General features: G+C 45.7%; 1 protein-coding gene across 2 annotated transcripts; it reads left to right on the plus strand.

Moving 5' to 3' along the window:
• Positions 1-3,928: 3,928 nt before the first annotated feature.
• triobpb (TRIO and F-actin binding protein b) lies at positions 3,929-17,214 on the plus strand. Of its 2 annotated transcripts, XM_034593092.1 has the most exons (15): positions 3,929-4,269; positions 4,433-4,550; positions 5,204-5,278; positions 9,861-9,917; positions 10,187-10,255; positions 10,386-10,475; positions 10,670-10,779; positions 11,832-12,264; positions 12,640-12,895; positions 13,356-13,467; positions 14,485-14,644; positions 14,822-14,929; positions 15,364-15,450; positions 15,579-15,783; positions 16,257-17,214. In XM_034593092.1, the coding sequence occupies exons 1-14, from the start codon at positions 4,067-4,069 to the stop codon at positions 15,738-15,740; spliced, it is 2,040 nt and encodes a 679-aa protein (XP_034448983.1). In that variant the 5' UTR covers positions 3,929-4,066; the 3' UTR covers positions 15,741-15,783; positions 16,257-17,214. The 2 variants fall into 2 exon arrangements, with proteins under 2 accessions (XP_034448983.1, XP_034448984.1); XM_034593093.1 differs by lacking the exons at positions 3,929-4,269; positions 4,433-4,550; positions 5,204-5,278 and adding an exon at positions 6,275-6,674.
• Positions 17,215-17,772: the final 558 nt, after the last annotated feature.

The following is a 17,772-nucleotide window of genomic DNA, read 5'->3' on the forward strand; positions in this document are numbered from 1 at the left end:
TCTGTTTCTCAGTTTTCTCTCCCTGATGCGATGAGCGTGCACGTCCCCCCCCACAACCCACCATGCCTCTCTCCGCCGACGAGCCCCCCTGCCCCAAGTTCCAGCCCAACATCTTCGACCCGTCACGCTGCCATGAGTGCCTGCGCCAGAGGCACCTGCACGCCGGCGCAGGGGAGAGCACTGAGGAGGCACCGCGGCTGAAATCCACTGCAGGGACTGGGACTGGGGGTTTAACCGACACTGGGACTTGGACTGGGACTCGGACTGGGGCAGGCAAAGGAGTGTTGTTAACACCAATCCAATCCCAGGCTGAGGAAAAAGACACCAGCAGCAAGGTAAGAAAGAGGAGAGTGAGGAGTGATGGGATTGACTTGATGTGAAGAAGGGGGGGGGGGGGGGGAGTTAGAGGTCACAGGTAAAAAGTCAGAAAGACACAAGGGGCAAGATGCTGAGCAACAGAATGAGACACTTTTATTTGTCTTGCAGATCCGAAATGATGTTGAAAGTAAGAATAATAATATATAATAATGGGTTTTAACTTTTAACTTTTCTTATCAATGGACCAAGAAAAATCTAAAGTGTTTCCATGTGTGATCATAGTTCATGAGATCATATTTGGGTCTTGTGAGTAAACGAGGAGAAAGGTCAGAGACGCAGGATGAGCAGCGGTTCCTTATAATAAATTAACGAAGCTGGATCACTTACTGTTCTCTCGGGAATCACTTGTAATTTTAGACAAAGGGTTAATGAAAAGAAAGGTTGGGCCTGTTCACAGTATTAAAACTGAGACACCTCCACATTCCTCTGTTTAACCTGCTTCCATGACACAGATGAATTTGTCTGATGACTTAAATGTTTCTTAAAACATGATGGATATTGACTTGGAGCAGTAAAATTATGTTGTGATATCGTATCTACTAATTCCCTGGAGTTTATTTCCAGTGAACTGACATTTACAGACACTTATGCATCGTTATTTCAAGAGATGGTTTGAAGGTTTTATGGCAGCTGAAGAAATGTTGAAATTTTAATGAGGAGAGCCTGGAGCCAGGTTGGGTTACAGAGGTGTAACTCTAATCGAACAGCAGACTGAGCCTGTGAGTGTCACAGAGGACGGAGGGAACAACACTGTCCAACCCTCGATCTCTGTGTTTTCTATGAGTCTACATGTCTTGTAAAGCTGCACCTTCGTGAGGAGGCACAATTTCAGGGAACGTCACCTGCGCATCTTCCCCTGTGACGCGGAGAGAGCGATAGCCTTCTGCGATGTTGCGATTGGCTCGTGTCCTAACGTGTCGTCCTATCAGGAGGACTCTGACGGCCTGTCGGTGGTGAGCAGCTACTGTGATGTCAGTGGCGTCCGTCCAGGTTATGGTGAGAGCTCCTTGTGCATCCTGAGCCCCGAGTGTGAGCTTTACATCTGCGACGGAGACGACGACGACAGCACTGACAGGTGGGTGATATCAGGACACTGTCATTTTAATGCTTAACTCAACTAGAGTGTCATTAGGGGCAAGTTTAATCATTTAGAACATGATATCTCAACTTCAATTGACCAAAACCTTCATGTCGTGTGATGCATTTGCACCGTTTTTCTGTAAAATGTCTCCTTTCCCTCCTTCTTCACCTTCTTTTTACTCTTTCTCCCTTTCACCTTTCTATCTCTTCTCCTGTCTCTTCCTCCGCACAGCTACCAAGAGTTCAGCGGCTCCGTCAGTGCAGAGGACGAATACCTGCCCATCCGTCGCCGTTCGGCCAAACCCGCCATGACCCGGCTTGACCCGCCGCCCCATCGGCCCAGCCCTCGGGCCTGGATGGATGAAGCCAGGAGCAGAGAGGGCTTCACCAGGCGAGCGGGTGTGTGAGAGCTCACCTTGTATAGTTGTTTTTCGAGGCAGAACCATAACAGCATCATCTAATCTCTCAGTTTGAGTCTGACAGTCGGCCGAGGCTTTAGTATGACTGACTGCTCCCGACCGGTTCATATCCAGTTTCAGCCAATGGTGTTCTTTACGTGACAATACTGTTTGATGTCACCAGCTGAGGTGTCGCAGAGCAATTATCAGTAATACAATATATCTGTTTGTCAGGAAACCTCTTGACCTATGATGTGCGTGTCTCCGTTTCCCCTCCCTCGTTCTATTTCCGTCACAATGCCTGACTCCTTCTCTGTCTCCTAGGGATGAACGATGAAAGAGAGAAGCGTGAGAGCGGCTACTTCTCCCTGGGGAGGGCGACGGGGGCCCGCTCGCTCCGTGACAGCAGCCCGTCAGCTCCTTTCCGCCATTTTGAGAGAGGGCATCCCCTCTTCAGCGCCAGAAACATTGAGCCCAAAGACACCATCCCCTTCAGGAACCCTAATCTTGGCGTGGCGTCCGAAAGGCAGGTACCAGAGGATCAAGATGACGATCTCCCTCTGGGAATCCTTCCGCCTGACCCTTATGATATTGCCATTGAGGTTGAGGCCCAAGTCGGCCCTCGCTCTCCCAGTCCGACGCCTTTCAAGGTAGCGGAGTCACTGGCCTCGGACCGAAAGGGATTCAGTAGTTCATATGGCCGGGGAAACCCTTCGTCTCATGTTTCGTCCTTTGAACAATCAGGACGGTGTGATTCCTCAAAGCGTAGCTCAGCTCTGCAATCTCGCTCTTCTTCTCCGTCACGTGGAAATTTACCGTTCAGACGCAGTGAGTCCACCGGTTCCCTCAGCAGGCAACGTTTTGACGGTGGAGGTCGGTCTCAGGGGACGGAACCGGGATCCAGAAGCTCGTTGCAAAGCACACAGGCCCGACGTGGTGAGTCGGGAACGCTGCCGAGAAACTTCAAATCGCTCCCTGGTTCGGTTAAATACCAAACCAGCACGGTCTCTGACTTCAGGAGCGCCTTGAGGAGAACAGAGGTAAATGGGTCTTTGAGTTCTCGAGGTCATGACGGTAGAAGCTCATCTCCCTCAAGGAGGGACCATAAACCTCCAGGGCCCATGTCCCTCCGCAAAACTGAAACCACCAGCCGGTCACCAACTAGACGTGACAGTCGAACTTCATCTCCATCGAGGAGAACCTCTGAGGTTCGCCGCGACAGTTCCTCACCGCCAAGGAGAAATTACAGCTCCTCCAACCGGTCCCTTCTTTTCAAATCGGAATCAGTTACGTCTCTGAACGGACGAGGTCACAACGGACGCTGTGGCTCCCCCGTAAGAGAGGGCTACGATATTGAAAGCCAGGCTCTGCTGCGAAATTCAACAGCAAGGACTAGACTGAGTGAACAAGAACATGAGCATGAAAGCGCCGCCGCCATGTCTCCACCCAGAAGAGGTCACGACACGCCGACTCAATCCATACTCCGCAAGACTGAATCCAGTCCTGTTGCTGGGAGTCGAGGCCGTGACAGCCGCTGTTCCTCCCCTGGAAGAAGAGGCCATGAAACCCCTCATCAGTTTCCACTTCGGAAAACAGACACTAGTGGTTCATTGAGCAGCCGTGGTCGTGAAAGTCGTAACTCGTCGCCTTCGAGGAGAAGCTACGAGGCTCCTTCTCAGTCTCTGCTGCGCAAGTCTGAAGGAAACAGCTCAGTCAGAGGCCGTGATGCTCACAGTTTGTCGCCTTCAAGGAAACGATATGATGTGTCTGACCAACACTCACTGAGGAAAACACAAACCAGCAGCTCCCTGAAACACAGCAGCCGCAGCTCCTCTCCCACTGGGAAAGGCAGCGGTGACCCGCCAGGCTACTCAGTCCTCAGAAATGCCACTAATGGAGACTCCAGTCGTTCTCTGCAGAGGAAAAACACTCACAATGACTCAAAGTCTGACTCCAAGCACTCACCGCGCTCCTGGCGGGAATCAACCCACTCCCTCCACAGCTCCTCATTATCTCGTGGTGCTTCACCCTCCAGACCGACCACAAATGGCAGCAGAGCAGCTTTCGTCACCTTGGAGGAGGAACCGAGGAGCCCGAGCAGCATCAGATCTGTGGTTGGTAGACACGTCCATGAGGAGCGCTCCCTCTCACCTAGTGACAAGAGGACCTCGCACCGCGGCCGCAGCCCTTCTCCTGCCCCTCACATTCAAATGAGGAGGCACACCTCCTCCCAGAGCTCCATGGAGTCCTCTGAGTCCGGCCCGCTGTCGGCGGGCTCCACAGGACGGAACAGGGAGGAGTACGCCATGTTGGCTGACCTGCCGAAGGTGAAGAGGATCCATGAGAGGGAGGAGACAGGGCACATCGGGAACCAGCAGGTGTCCCGGAGACAGGAGCTCTTCAAACCAGCCAGGTGAGACTTAAACCACAAAGAAATACTTAACATCACAAAGTCCAGTTGTATGTACATCTACATCTGATGTTGTAGATCACAAACACCTCAGCTTCTTCTGCACCATCAGATTTGAGGAATTTGACCACACACACACACTGATAACCTGTCTGTGCTGTTCCAGCCACTCCTTGAGCAAACACCCATCCAGAGAGTGGGACGATGCAGTGGACACGGACAGAGACTGGCACTATGGTGGCAGCGGGTATCTGTCCCGTGCTCACTCCTCCACCTCGTTGCAGGTAGGGTCGGTCAAGGAGACTTCTGAAAGGTCACATGTAGGTGTTCACATCCTATTGGACAGTTGAGCCTAAAGTATTGATTCCTAAATCACATTGTGTCCTTACGTCTTGCCCCTGGTGAATTAGGCCAAAGAGATGAAGTAGGTGAGAGTAGAAGTTGGTGTCTCTCTGTCTGGAGCATCTGAGTTAGATATGAACGTCCCTGAGCGTAGACGCTACAATGTCCTGTTGGTTGGTCCTTTATCTAGAACCTGACCTTGGTTCTGCTTAGAGAGAGAATCGTTCTGGCAGGTTTTGCGTAATCTTGCTTACAAACAAACAAACAAACAAACAAACAGGGGTGATAACAAAACTTTTCTCTTTTCAATAAATCAGGATTTTTTAGAACTCCGAGCACAGAGAGACACGATAGAGAAAATGTCAGGATGTGTATAAAAGAGCTGAGAACTTTAAATCCACACAGTCGTATGTGCACTGCATTAATCTCCTTCTCCTCCTGTACAATATGATCCTTTACAGCACAACTTTGCTGCTCTGTGGTTTTCACCTGCCTAATTAATCACATCTTCCACGTTCCAATACGCCAGATTTCAGCAAATCTCCGTAGGACTTGTGATTATCTCCACATTTAACCGCCGGCTGTTCTTCTGCAGAGGTCTGGCAGCCCCACAGCGGACGAGGGCAGCTCTTGGAAAGGAGGTCATCACCACAGATCGGAGCACATGCAGGTACGTGGTGCCGCCCGTCCACATGTGGAGACGACCTCTCCCACTGCGCCATATTGGGAATGAAGAGTTGATTCTCCTCTTATCGCTAATGTTTGTAGTGAAAACCATAAACCTGCACACACATGGTTTATTGTGTCCGTTTGAATTTGTGCTTTCCTTCTGTTACATATTTACCCGACAGCTGTCGGACGCTTATCCAGTGTTCACACAACTTCTGTCAATAATCTGCTTCCACATTATCTCCACACTGTGTCGTGGTGTGTCTGTCGACTTCACCTACACCCTGCAGGCATTTCATAAGGCCCAGCTTTGTCAATTGTGGTGTGCCGGGGCATGTGCTGAAATTCCTGAACTGAAACCAATAGCTACCAAGAGAGGATTTTGAGAGGGGGGGTGTGCCACTTTGTATGCAAGCCCAAATATATTCAGTTGAGGGAAATATAGCCTGTAGATGTGTTGTGTGTGTTTGTAAAGCACAGGGAGAGATGGCTGCTCCTGTAGGAAAGAAGGAACGTGTTACACCACCTCCTGCTGACTCCACATGTTCATACTTCATACTGTTGTGATAATCCATTGTAGGTGTATTGGTGCAAATAATCTGGATTAAAATATTCCTCGTGTGGCAGGAGGGTTTCCAGGCTGCTTGGTTTAGCTGTAGACTTTTTTTTGTTGTGATAATTTATTATAAATCTAATTAATCCAGATTAAATGTTCCTCATGTGGCACAAAGTAGAGGATTAGCTCAACTTTTCCTTCTCGTGGACATTATGAGAGTTTTGGTCCCAGGACAGAAGGAAGTACATTCTCAGTTTTGTTATAATAATATGAATTATAATATGAAAAATAATATGAAAACCTCCCTCGTGGACCAGGGGCCCTCGGCTGCCTCCTCTCCAGCCGCTGGAGGTGCTCGGGCCCCGGCCTGCAGCTCCAGCTCGGTGCGGCGGCTGCTTGAGGCGGAGGCTTCATGTTCTGCCCTGATCCTCCGCACGGATCCGCCCAGGAAGTAGAACCAGCAGCAGCAGCAGCGGAGGAGGCGCAGCCAGGTCCCACGTAACGTTACATTCACGAAGAGAGAGAGAGAGAGAGAGAGAAAGTGGAGGAAACTCCGCGTCTCCGCACTTTTATCTCCGGGCGGATTTACGCACTTTTAAACGTTGGCGCAAGGAGCCGGAGGAGATTTGCGTCATGGAGCTGTAACGCGGGTTTGAATGGCGGCGGCGGCGGCGGCGCCTTTGATTCACGACACTGCGACAAAGTAACGTTAGTAAAAGAGACGGAGCCGCAGAGAGAGAGAGGAGGAAGAGGAGGAAGAGGAGAAGAAGAAGGTGGATTTAGTTTGTGTTAACGCTGTTTTCCTTTGTGCTCGAACCCTCTGGATCCTGTCACCATGACGGTAAGAGCAGTTCCACCTCCACAGCACACCGAGTTGTTCCTGTCTGTCACTTCTTCCTGAACTCAACACATCTCTGATCGAAGCTCGTGTGGAAGCTACAGAGTGAAGCTGCACGAGATTCACGTTTAATATCGAGAGACATGTCGATAAGTATCGCGATAAAGGTCAAGTTATTCTCGAATGATCAGAATATAAATGATTATATAGGTTTGGGCCGGATATCAAAAGTTATGTCAAAAAAGTTCATATCAGTCATTATCAGGATAATGTCACATTATTGTTTCTATTAAGTTTAACAACTTTTGTTCCTGAGTGAAAGTTGTGGTTCTAAACTCTTCTTTTTGAGCAGAGAACGACAAACACTTAAATATACAAATTAATAATAAAGTACATCCATTCATCTATCGTTCTATTGACCTATATCTACAATAAACTGCTACAACTGTTGATATGAAGATCAAACATTTAGGTGAGACTCAAGATATGAATTAGAAAAGCAGCCAATCAAAATGACATGTGGACTTAAAGCACATCATAATCAAACTACAGACATCTGGAGTTCCAGTGGAAGTAAATGATTAAAAGTTGATTAGTTGTATTTAAACTGGGGATATGTATTCTATATCTAAGAATTAAAATAGTGGCTATAGTGAGAAATGAGCTGCTGGTATCTTTACGTCTTTGGATGTGTTTCTCATTCTCTGCCTATAAAATAAGGATGTGACGTTTCTTGTTTATCATATTCTTTAGCTGTGTCGCCTCCAAATTACAGCGAGATTAAAGCCAAGTTATTTTTCCTGTGGTGTGTGTCTGTGTACTCAGCTCACTTAAGATATGTTAGATATATTGTGTGTGTTTCTTGTGCTGGATTCCAGGTGTGTTGCAGTGTGTTGCGGTGTGATCTTATGACCTTGTTTTGTTTACAGTAGCAGGAAGTGTTATTAGTCAGGAGCCCGTGTGTTTCAGTTGTCGGAGCCAGCTGTTTGCACACAGACACACAAAAGGAAAGAAAACACTGCAACTGGTTTCATAAAACAACATATAAGGATATCTGGTTCACTGCACTGCTGCGGTTCTGGAGCTGTAAACACAAAGTATCATCAGGTTCACTCCTGTTCTCGATCTGCTGAATTAAACAGAAGTACACACGCTGTACTCGACGTAAAGGACGAGTACTTCACCAGACAATACTCCTCTATACTCGGGGGAGGCAGGAAGAGTGGACGCTTTCTGGCCACCGATCTGAGAGCGTGTAACAAGAAGAAGCTCTGTTACGTTATTCTGGTTCTGCTGAACAGATCCAGTCATTCTCTCTCTGCGTTTCCCCCCCCCGCTCCTCCGCGGCTGCTCCCCTGACCTTGCTCATGGGCATGTATGGACTAGATAACTTAAATTTATGATGATGTTTGGCACATTGCAACATGCTGCGGCGGCTCATTCCCACATAAACACACACAGGGAGGAAAAACAAGGAGGGAGAATGTAGTCAGCGGTGATGAATCTTTTAAAATCTCTATTTATCTTGTCCAGCTCTCTGAAGTAACGTTTCTATTATACTTGCAGTCAACACCCGATGATGCAGCCTGTGTTTGTGTGTGTGGGACCCGGCGATGTGGTTTTCTTTAACAATGCCACATCATTTGTTGGAGTTGAGATGAAATTAAATTGGATTTAGTGATTCTTAACCTGGTGTTGCTCAATAATTCCCCTTTCACAGTCCGTTGCCAGTCATCAGACCTTAAAACGTGTCAGATTAAAGAAGCTCAGCAGCGTAGATGAACTGGATTACACAGAGTCTAACTGGGTGGAGCTGTGGTTTACGAGAACACAACTCGAGCCAGGAAGAGAGTGTAAATACAGAGCGAGGATGTTCGGCGATGACAGAACAAACCGAGGAATTGTATCAAGAGCTCAAACAAAGAGGGAGCCGGACTGAAACTTGAGATGAAGGCGAACAAGCATTTGCAACACTGGGAAATTGAGGTGATGGGAATGAGAAAGACCAGGGGGAGATGAGATGACGAATGCAGGGAGAGATTTAAAAGTGAGGTATGTAAATGCCAGTGAAGGAGAGATAAGAAAAGGCAGGAATGTATGTTGGGGGGGGTTTGCCTAATCTTAATCTGGGATCGCAGCATCTTGAGGTACCTCGTGCGTGTTTTCCTCTTTCTGTCATCGAGTCTGAAGCAAAAAAAAGAAATAACAGGCTCCCGGAGACGTGTTTTAATGCATCATCACCTCACAGCCGCAGAAACAGACATCGTATTACACAATGTGTGCAACAGGGTTGAGTTGTGTAGACACCGGTTTGCACATCTCTCCTCCCTTCACCGAGGATGTGCTGCCCCTACTCTTTCTTCAGATATGTGTTGCTTGTTCTTTACAGTCTCACTTGTTTCCTGTCATTGTTGCACCTCGTATGTGTCGTTATTTGCAGCCACTTCTCTTTTCATGTATCTTGAATGTTGCAGTGCAAAAGAACAGCATCTTGGAGGAAACGTTATGTTGTTGAGATCCTTTCAGTATCTCTGTCTTAAGTTTAAAGACTGACTATTGCTCCTCAGTGTAAGTTGTGGTTTTAAAGTCTTCTTTTATGAGCAGAGAACAACAAACACTTGATGATAGATGGATAAATGGATAGATGTACTTTATTGATCCAGAATTGGGAAATTATTGTGTTACAGAAGCATGTCAAGGGCAAATAGAGAGAAGTAGCACATAAAGAGACAGTTTAGAGCTGCAATAAAACAGTTATGAAGAAATTAAAGAAATAAAATGGCTCAAAATAGAACGTAATAAACATAAACTGTTATAAAAACCATACATACTCCTTAAGGAAACACAATAAAGTACTACAATATATAATATTGCTCCAAGAAACTTACAGCTACACACAAAGTGTATAAAGTATAGATTTAAACATTTTCTGGTTCCAGTACTGACTTAACCATTAACCATGTGTTTTAAGAAAGTGAGTTTCTTCACAACAGAAACTGGTTTGTGGCAGAATAAGTCAGATGCATTAAATCTGCTGTCTCATGTATGGGATCGTAAACCCGTATATGAGCCGTACAGATAATGACCTTGATGTAAACACACTTCTGTCCTTCAGGTTGAGTTACATTTTTGTCAAACATTCAAATGTGGGTAAGTGAACGTGACGCTGTTTCCCTCTCTGACTCGCAGCCGGATCTCCTGAACTTCAAAAAGGGATGGATGTCAAAGCTGGACAACAGTGGAGAGGTAAAGCACGTCCACCTCTCCTACTCTCCTCGCTACCTTCTCGCCTCAGTCCCTCCTTCCTAGAGAGAACGGTGGTGTGTTACGATGATAGCGGCAGATTATCAGCCTCCCTGTGTCACTGTAATTTAAACATATCTAATCTTAACACCACCCTGCTGTTGAATTCTCAAATTTTCATTGTTGTATTGTTAAAAATGATTCTCATATTCAGACCCAAGTGTTGAAGATCCCAGTTCAGTCTCTGATGAAGTGATATCTTGTGTATTTAGTGGAAGAAGCACTGGTTTGTTCTGACGGACGCTGGACTGAAGTACTACAGGGACTCCAGTGCAGAGGAGGTATGTTTAAATTATCCTCATACTGGTGTTTAATAAAAAATGAGCTTGTCGGAGCACAAACCGGCTCATTGTATGATTAGTGACAATGAGAAGGTGTGAGCACGTATCCTGTTTCTGTGTTTCTGTGCAGAAAGATGATATGGACGGAGAGATTGACCTGAAATCCTGTGTGAAGGTGTCTGAGTTTGATGTGGAGAAGAACTACGGCTTTCAGATACAGGTTAATATCTCTGTGATCACTTCTACTCTTTCACGGGACTGTTGTTCTTCTTTTTGTCTTCGCTCGCCACACCCACGCTGTCCCCGCCTCTGTGTCTCCTCCACCTGACTCTGTGTCCGTCCCTCTCAATTCTCCTTTATCGTCTCCATCACATCTTTGCGTCTCATTAACCCGTTTCCTCTCTTGCTCTCCAGACGAGGGAGGCCGTGGTCACGCTGTCCGCCATGACGGCTGGGATCAGGCGGAACTGGATCGAGGTTTTAAAGAAGTGCATACGACCCAGCAGCTCCCCGGACCTCACACAGTAATTACCAGTTTAATACAACATCTTAAAAATGAATATAAGCAACTCTAAAACTAAAAATATTATACAGACTACAATAAAGAAATGTTTATGGTCTGACCCCTGATGCTCTTACAGCTAATACGTTACTTTAATGACAGGAAATGACCTAATTTCCTATTTACAGCTGATTATGAGTTATAATAAAGTTGAAGGGAGGTTTCAGGTGTATCTGTAGCAGAGTTGATGCATTTTCAAAAGAAAACGCAGTAGTGTGGATGTAGCCTCAGTGAAGGGAAGTGAAAAAATGATATAGTTTTCAAAAGAGATCACAAATAACATCCTAAGTATGTGTGATTTGGTTAAAGAGATAGTTTAGAGATGCAGTAGTTTGGAGGAATTTGACTGTTTTTCCAACTTTCCCATAGTCATTAAACTAATAAGAGCCTTAGACCTCTTTAAATGTATTTGCTGCAGTAGGAAGTTATGTCAAACAGCGATATTAGGCCGTCTTGGCTCAATTGTAAAAATTCTGTGGGCTCAAAAAGCCTAATGACGCTATAGGGATCCAGGAATTTAGCAAAACTTGGCGAGTGACCTAAGGGAGACTCTGAAAACACCTTCTCTATTTCAAATCAAAGTTCAACTCCTAGTCTCAAGGAAGCAGCATCGAGAGAAAGATGTCCGCCTTCATTTGTCCAGTTTGTTTAGAAGTGTTTGCTCACACTCGTGTATTTTTACACCGGTTGTTGTTGCATTCCTTCGATTAGCTCATTTCAGCTCAGCCTTGGATAAACACGGGCAGATAAGAGGCTCTGCTGCTCACATGCACCAGTAACTTTGCCCCTGTGGCAGCTGCTGTATACTTTGGCAGATGCACATGACTCAAAGTCCCGTTAACAGCTCAGAGTGACAGTAAACACAGTGCGCTCTGCTCTCACAGGATCTCCAGCTGGGCCTTGAGAGCCTAGATGGACTCATTTGTGATTGATCTGTTAATTCTTTATAGGATTGTTAAATATTATTATAATTTATTCACTTTTATTAATTTATTTGTCTCAAAACATCTCCAGATTACCTGACAGCAGCAGCGACAAGGAAAACTCCCACTCCCGCTTCCTGTCCTCCCGTCGCCCGTCATCACGCCATACCAATGATCAACTGGACGTTCCCTCCTCCGCGCCTCAGCGTAGGTTCGATTACGTCGAGCTGTCGCCCGTTCCCGCCTCCTCCAGCCCTCTTCCAGCCAGTCAGAGAGAGGCAGGCGAGGGGCAGGGGAGGGAGAGCCAATGGCAGGAGGAGAGGAACACGAGCAGCCAATGGGAGGCCGTGCTGTCCAGGAAGGAACGCACGGGCGTGGGATCGAACCAAAGGCTACGCATGGAGGACGACATTGAGAGAAAGTGGGCGGAGTTTGAACGCTTGCCGCTAAAAGAGATGAGCGCTTTACCGCCAATGGGATCACGGCTCTCCGGCCAGTCAGCCAATGAGGCGCTGCAGAGGGAGGTAGTGCGTGGAGATGATTTTCCAATTTGCAAGTTAGATAAAAATGCAAATTAAACCATTCATCTGTTCGGATGAAGTTTTCCTGTTTCTGACTTTTAACACTCGAGTCCCTATTTTCTGACTTTTCTTCTTCAGCAGTGTTTTCCATTTGACATATCGGGCAGCGAAACCTTAAAGAAGAAGAACATAATATACCCCCATATGGTCGATCCTGCTGAAACTCCTCTGTTCTTTGTGTGTTGTGTTGTGCATCTTGGTTTGAATCTATGTTTGTAGACCGTGGCACTAAGGTTGTGTACTGATGACATGCGGGCTGATAGATATACCGGCTCCTGTCGCTCAGTGGGCTTTACCTCCGTCCTCGTCTTTCCTCAGGTGGCGTCACTGAGGCAGCAGCTGGAGCAACTACAACGTGGAGGGAGAGGAGGAGGAGGCGGAGTAGGAGTTGGAGGAGGTGATGTGCGGGGCGGCTGCGGCCCAGACGCCCCATGTGGCCGCAGCCTGGCGGCCATGGAGCGTGCTCACCGACAGGCGCTGGAGGAGCTGCAGCGGCAACACAACCGTCAGATCAAGGAGCTGGAGACGGAGAAGGAGAAGCTGCTGCTGGAAGGGAATCAGGACACGGCCCGAGGTCAGAAAACATGGCAAGACCCAGATAGTTGTTAGAACACAATGAAGGTGGCCATGGTTTTCTTTTTACAGCACTAATTGTTGCTTAGTGCTCAGTGTATGTTGAACTAGGTTGGGGGTCAAAGTTCAAATGTAGTTCACTGTTCACCACTCTTTTAAAAGTTATATTAATAGGAAGTCTTTACTTTGCTGTTGTGCTCTCATTTCATTTCCACTATAAGGTGTTAAATATAATCTTAGTATACGTAGTATTTTGATAATACACTTGTTTTAGTTTCATAATTAAAGTATTATGTATATATCCTGACTTTTAAATGCAGGTTACAAAGTGTTCTCACTCCATTTGTCTCAGTTTGTCTCGAGTTTCTTTTATCCACGTCTGTTCTCAGTCAAAAAACAAAGTGCTGTCATGAAGAAATCATGTAGAAGTTGTGTCACTCTTGTGTGTGTTTGTGTTACAGTGATGGAGGCTATTAAGAAGAAACACAAAGAGGAGCTGGACAGAGAAGTGGAGCGAGTGAAGAGGCTTGGCAGCGGAGTGTTCGACTCCCAGACTCTACGAGCTCATCAACAGTAAGTGACGTCCAATCAGCTTTATCACCTCCACTGTGATAGAGGTGTGTGTATAGGTCATGAATCCCACCTCCTCCGTGTTAGCAGATGGGACATGGACCATTATGAGAACTCTTTTAGGTAGTTATCCTACCGATATTTGTCCAAACGTTCAATTTTCCAGTAAGTTTTGGTTTTTAATTAAGTATTTGATCCCCAAATCGCAGCCGGAAACACAAAAAACACAACTGTCTGTTGGCACGATATAGAATCCACCAAGAAACATTTTCATCTCTTTATATAACATAACATTATCATTGAATTCAATATTTCGATTTATTTAACAGTAATACAAACATATAAAGAGCTGCCCTGTGGAAGCTTTAATTTTATATGTGCCTTGAAGTATAAATTCTGGATCTTGGCCTGGCTCCAGCAGTCTCCAGCAGCCCAACACAAGTTTGTGTTTTTAAGTCGGAGCTGGTCGCCCACAAAAGGGTTTTACTCTGTGAAATAAAAGGTAGAATCTAGTCTACAACAATCCAGGGCTCCTCGTCTCGGCGAGGCCATCACCGCAGCGGCTGCTGGGCCCTGCAAGGCACTTGAGGAATGTAGGAGAATTTGGTCATGGATTAGTTTTCCTTTGTGAGCTTCACAAGGCCTCTGACACAACGCTGTCACCGACGCTGCTATTGGAACCTGCATTTTAGGGCTTAACCGTGTTGCCTACTCTGCGTTTTATATTCTTTATTTTTAGCAGCTTGAATGCTCTTCCTTATTTTTGTGGTTAATGGTCATGGGCAGTAAAGAGGTTTTTAAAAACCACAGTAGAAAATAGTTTCCTGATGAAAAGGGAAAACGCAGTCATACTTTCTTGTTGCCGTTGTTCAATGTGATACATACACTATAAAAGATATGAAATACTAGATATACAAAGGAAGTGTAGAGAAGGATAACGGAGCTTGTATATTTAACACTTCTTGATTTCTATGACTACTTTCAGCAGCTTAATGAGGTGTGCTGCTGTGTTTGGTGCAGGGCAGAAACTCAGTCCCTTCAGAGAGAGCTGGCCGGACTCTCCGAGCGCTACTCTCAGAAGTGTCTGGAGCTGAATCGAGCGGAACAGAGCAGCGCTGAGAGAGAGAGAGAGATCAGCCGCAAGGAAAGAGACATGGAGCAGCTGAGGAAAGAGAACCAGGTGAGTCGGGTCGAAACAAACTCAAATCAACAGGACGGGCGACGGAGCCGTGTTGCCGCCACTGACTGAACTCCACATAATCTCCTGACACTCTGTGGAGGGGCTGCATGTGAGGAAGCAGATGTCCGAATGAGAGGCTTCTGCGCCATCTTTAAATCGAAATGTTTTCCTCTGCAGGACTTGAAGACCCGTTTGACAGAGGAGATGAGCCGTGTACGATCCACCATCAAAGATCCGGACAGATCGAAGGACAATAAAGACAGAACGTCCTCCTGTGAACTCGAGGTAAAAGCTCTTGTTCTCTAAACTCAGACATGAAACCAGACGAGGAAGGAAAGTATTCTGTAACTTTCTGAGGTGACAGCCAAATATGTCCTGGGTGAACACAGATGTGAAAATCTAACCCACTGCATCAAAATGCCTTAGAAAAATGAAACTAGTTATTGTATATTTGAAATTTAGATATTGATATGTGGGGGTTTTTTTGTAAGACAATAAAGAATAAAACTTCATTGTGATAAAACTCAATGTCTGAGCTGTTGTCAGGTAACTAAAAACTTACTTTGTGATAATTAGATTTATGACAAAGTGGTGTAGGTCAATTAGTTAAAAGTTATATGCTGTATATATGACAGAAACAATCTTTTTTGATGGACTACAATGATAATTATAAGGATTTGAGGTTTTGAAATATGTTGTGTGTGTTGTTTTTCTCCCAGGTTCTTCTCAGGGTGAAAGAAAACGAGATAGATTACCTACAGAAGGAGATTAGCTGTTTAAGGAATGAACTGCAGTTTCTCAACACGGTAATATGTGTGTTTGTGTGTGTGGTGGTGGTGGCTCTACGTCACTTAGTACGAGAGCTGGTTGGTGGCTGAAGTTCGTGCAGCAGATTGAGGAACTGAGTCCCGTCTTGTCGCTCTCTGCTCCTCAGGAGAAACGTCTGGCATGTGAACGATACACGGAGGTGCGCGAGGAGCTGAGTGGCATGAAGGGCCGGAGCGAGCGGGAGATCCAGAGTCTGAAGGAGCACTTGAGGCTGGCGATGGCTGCTCTGCAGGAGGGACAGAAACTGGGCAACAGCCTGGACCACTGAGGACCTGCTGCTGGTACCAATGCTCCGGCAGATACAGCGACAGGTGGGGATGAATGTAGAAGAAGCTTTGAAATGGAACATAATGTCTCACTAGTGCAGCCATTACCACTGGACCTGTGGGGAATTTTACCTTCGCCATTTGCTTTTGTTTGATTGTTAATCAGCAGGATTACGATAAAACTACTGGACAGAATAACACGTAACTTGCTGGAAGGATGAATTATGGATCAGGAAGGAACACACTAAATTTTGATTGCCTCTTGCCAGTGATTAGTTCAAGCCGTATAGATAAAGAATGGATGTTTAGTAGACTGATATTTATGAGTGTGTGCCATTTAGTGCAGATCCTATTAAGTAAAAACTGGATCAAGTGAATTTAAATGTGGTTCCATAAGGGGTTGATGGGCCTTGGTGGAGGTTTGCCCTCTGCTGAGTGCCAATCTAGTTTAAATTTGTATTTCCTTGTTGTTAAAAATCCTCTCTACACATTTCCCTCTGTTTCCCGTGTGTCTGCAGGTGACTGAAACAAAGAGAGGAGAGAGGAGAGAGGAGACGACTGTTGGATTTGTACAGTTCCAGCTGTGATGACGTTGCCTTAGTTTTCAATCATTCTGCCAACGAGCAGCATAGAGTAGCTATTAGCTGGTTTAATTACACTGGGCCACACATGATATATAAAACTGCACTTTTCATTTTTTTTTTTTTTATTGGAGCTTTTGTGAGTGAAAGCGTGTATGAGTGAGCATTTTGTCTTAAAACTGGGACGTTTGTCGAGTTGCAGGTTTTATCTTTTTTTTTTTTTATGAGGTGTTGTAGATAAAGACTTGATGCTGCGTCAGCTTTTTGTTGGATAAACGTCTCATTGCCACTGTGTCTCCTGCCCGAGGCCGCAGGAGTCGGCACAGTCACAGAAGAGCTGCTGTCAGCTCAGTTTTCTGTTGTACAGCTTCTCATTCAGTGTTTTCTTGGTGAAAACCGCCCCCGTTTCTTTACAGACGGGAGCTTATCATGTGGTTTTATTGTTTTCTATCTTGCGGCATTGAGAACAAAACTTGGGATCAATACAGGACAAGACGGCAAACTTTTCCACTTCCTGGCAAGCTGAATAGGAAGTTGTTCCACTTGTGTAGAATCCTATCCTGGATCAGCTTTCTCTGGGGAAGCTTGTGAGAGCTGTTGAATGAATGTTGTCCCACATCACACACGTCTCCATCTTCGTGTTGAGACCTCGGCCGAGACGCTTCCAGTTCCCCCCCTGATCGTTGTTGGAGTTCCTCCAGCACAACGAACGACAGGTGTTGCATTGATGAGCCAATTTTTTCCTCTTTTTTTTTATGGACAGTTTGTATTGTGATAAAATTACTTATCTACCTGCCTTTTGAAAACTTTTTCATATTTAATGTACCGAAGAGCCTGTATCGTCTTTGTAAATTATACACATTTTTGCAATCAATAAAAAAAGTTCAACATAAAACACTTTGGTTTTTCTTTTTTTTTATCAAACTGCCTCATGTGTGTACAGTTGATACACGGCAGCTTCAGAAATACTGAGAAAGCTGGAATGGCTGCCCTGTGGTTGTTTGTGCAGCGTCAGTCCCTCCAGATGTTCCTGACATGTATTAACTATGATATGACGTCACAGTGACCTTTGACCTTTCACCACTAAAATCTCACCATTTTATCTTTGAGTCCAAGTGATGACTGGTCGAAATTGGAAGACATTTACTGCTGACTCTTGATGAGCAGCAGTGACTCATTTTTAAATATATACTGTGAACACATTTTAGGCAGTAACTCACTTGTTAATGGGAATTTCTTGAGCAAAGATTTGTTTCGTAAGTCAGACAGACGTTGATTAATGTGCAACACAGTCACAGTGTGTCACCGTTTAGTCTGGTTCCTGTTGTGAAAGCAAGATGATCGTCGAAGGTAAAATCAACATGTGATTTAAGCACAGACTCAAAGATCAAATAGTTCTGGTGCTTGAATTCAACACAACCTGTTTTATTCATTCATTTTCACACATGCAGCC

Source organism: Hippoglossus hippoglossus, chromosome 8 (assembly GCF_009819705.1).
Source record: "Hippoglossus hippoglossus isolate fHipHip1 chromosome 8, fHipHip1.pri, whole genome shotgun sequence".
Lineage (NCBI taxonomy): Eukaryota > Metazoa > Chordata > Actinopteri > Pleuronectiformes > Pleuronectidae > Hippoglossus > Hippoglossus hippoglossus.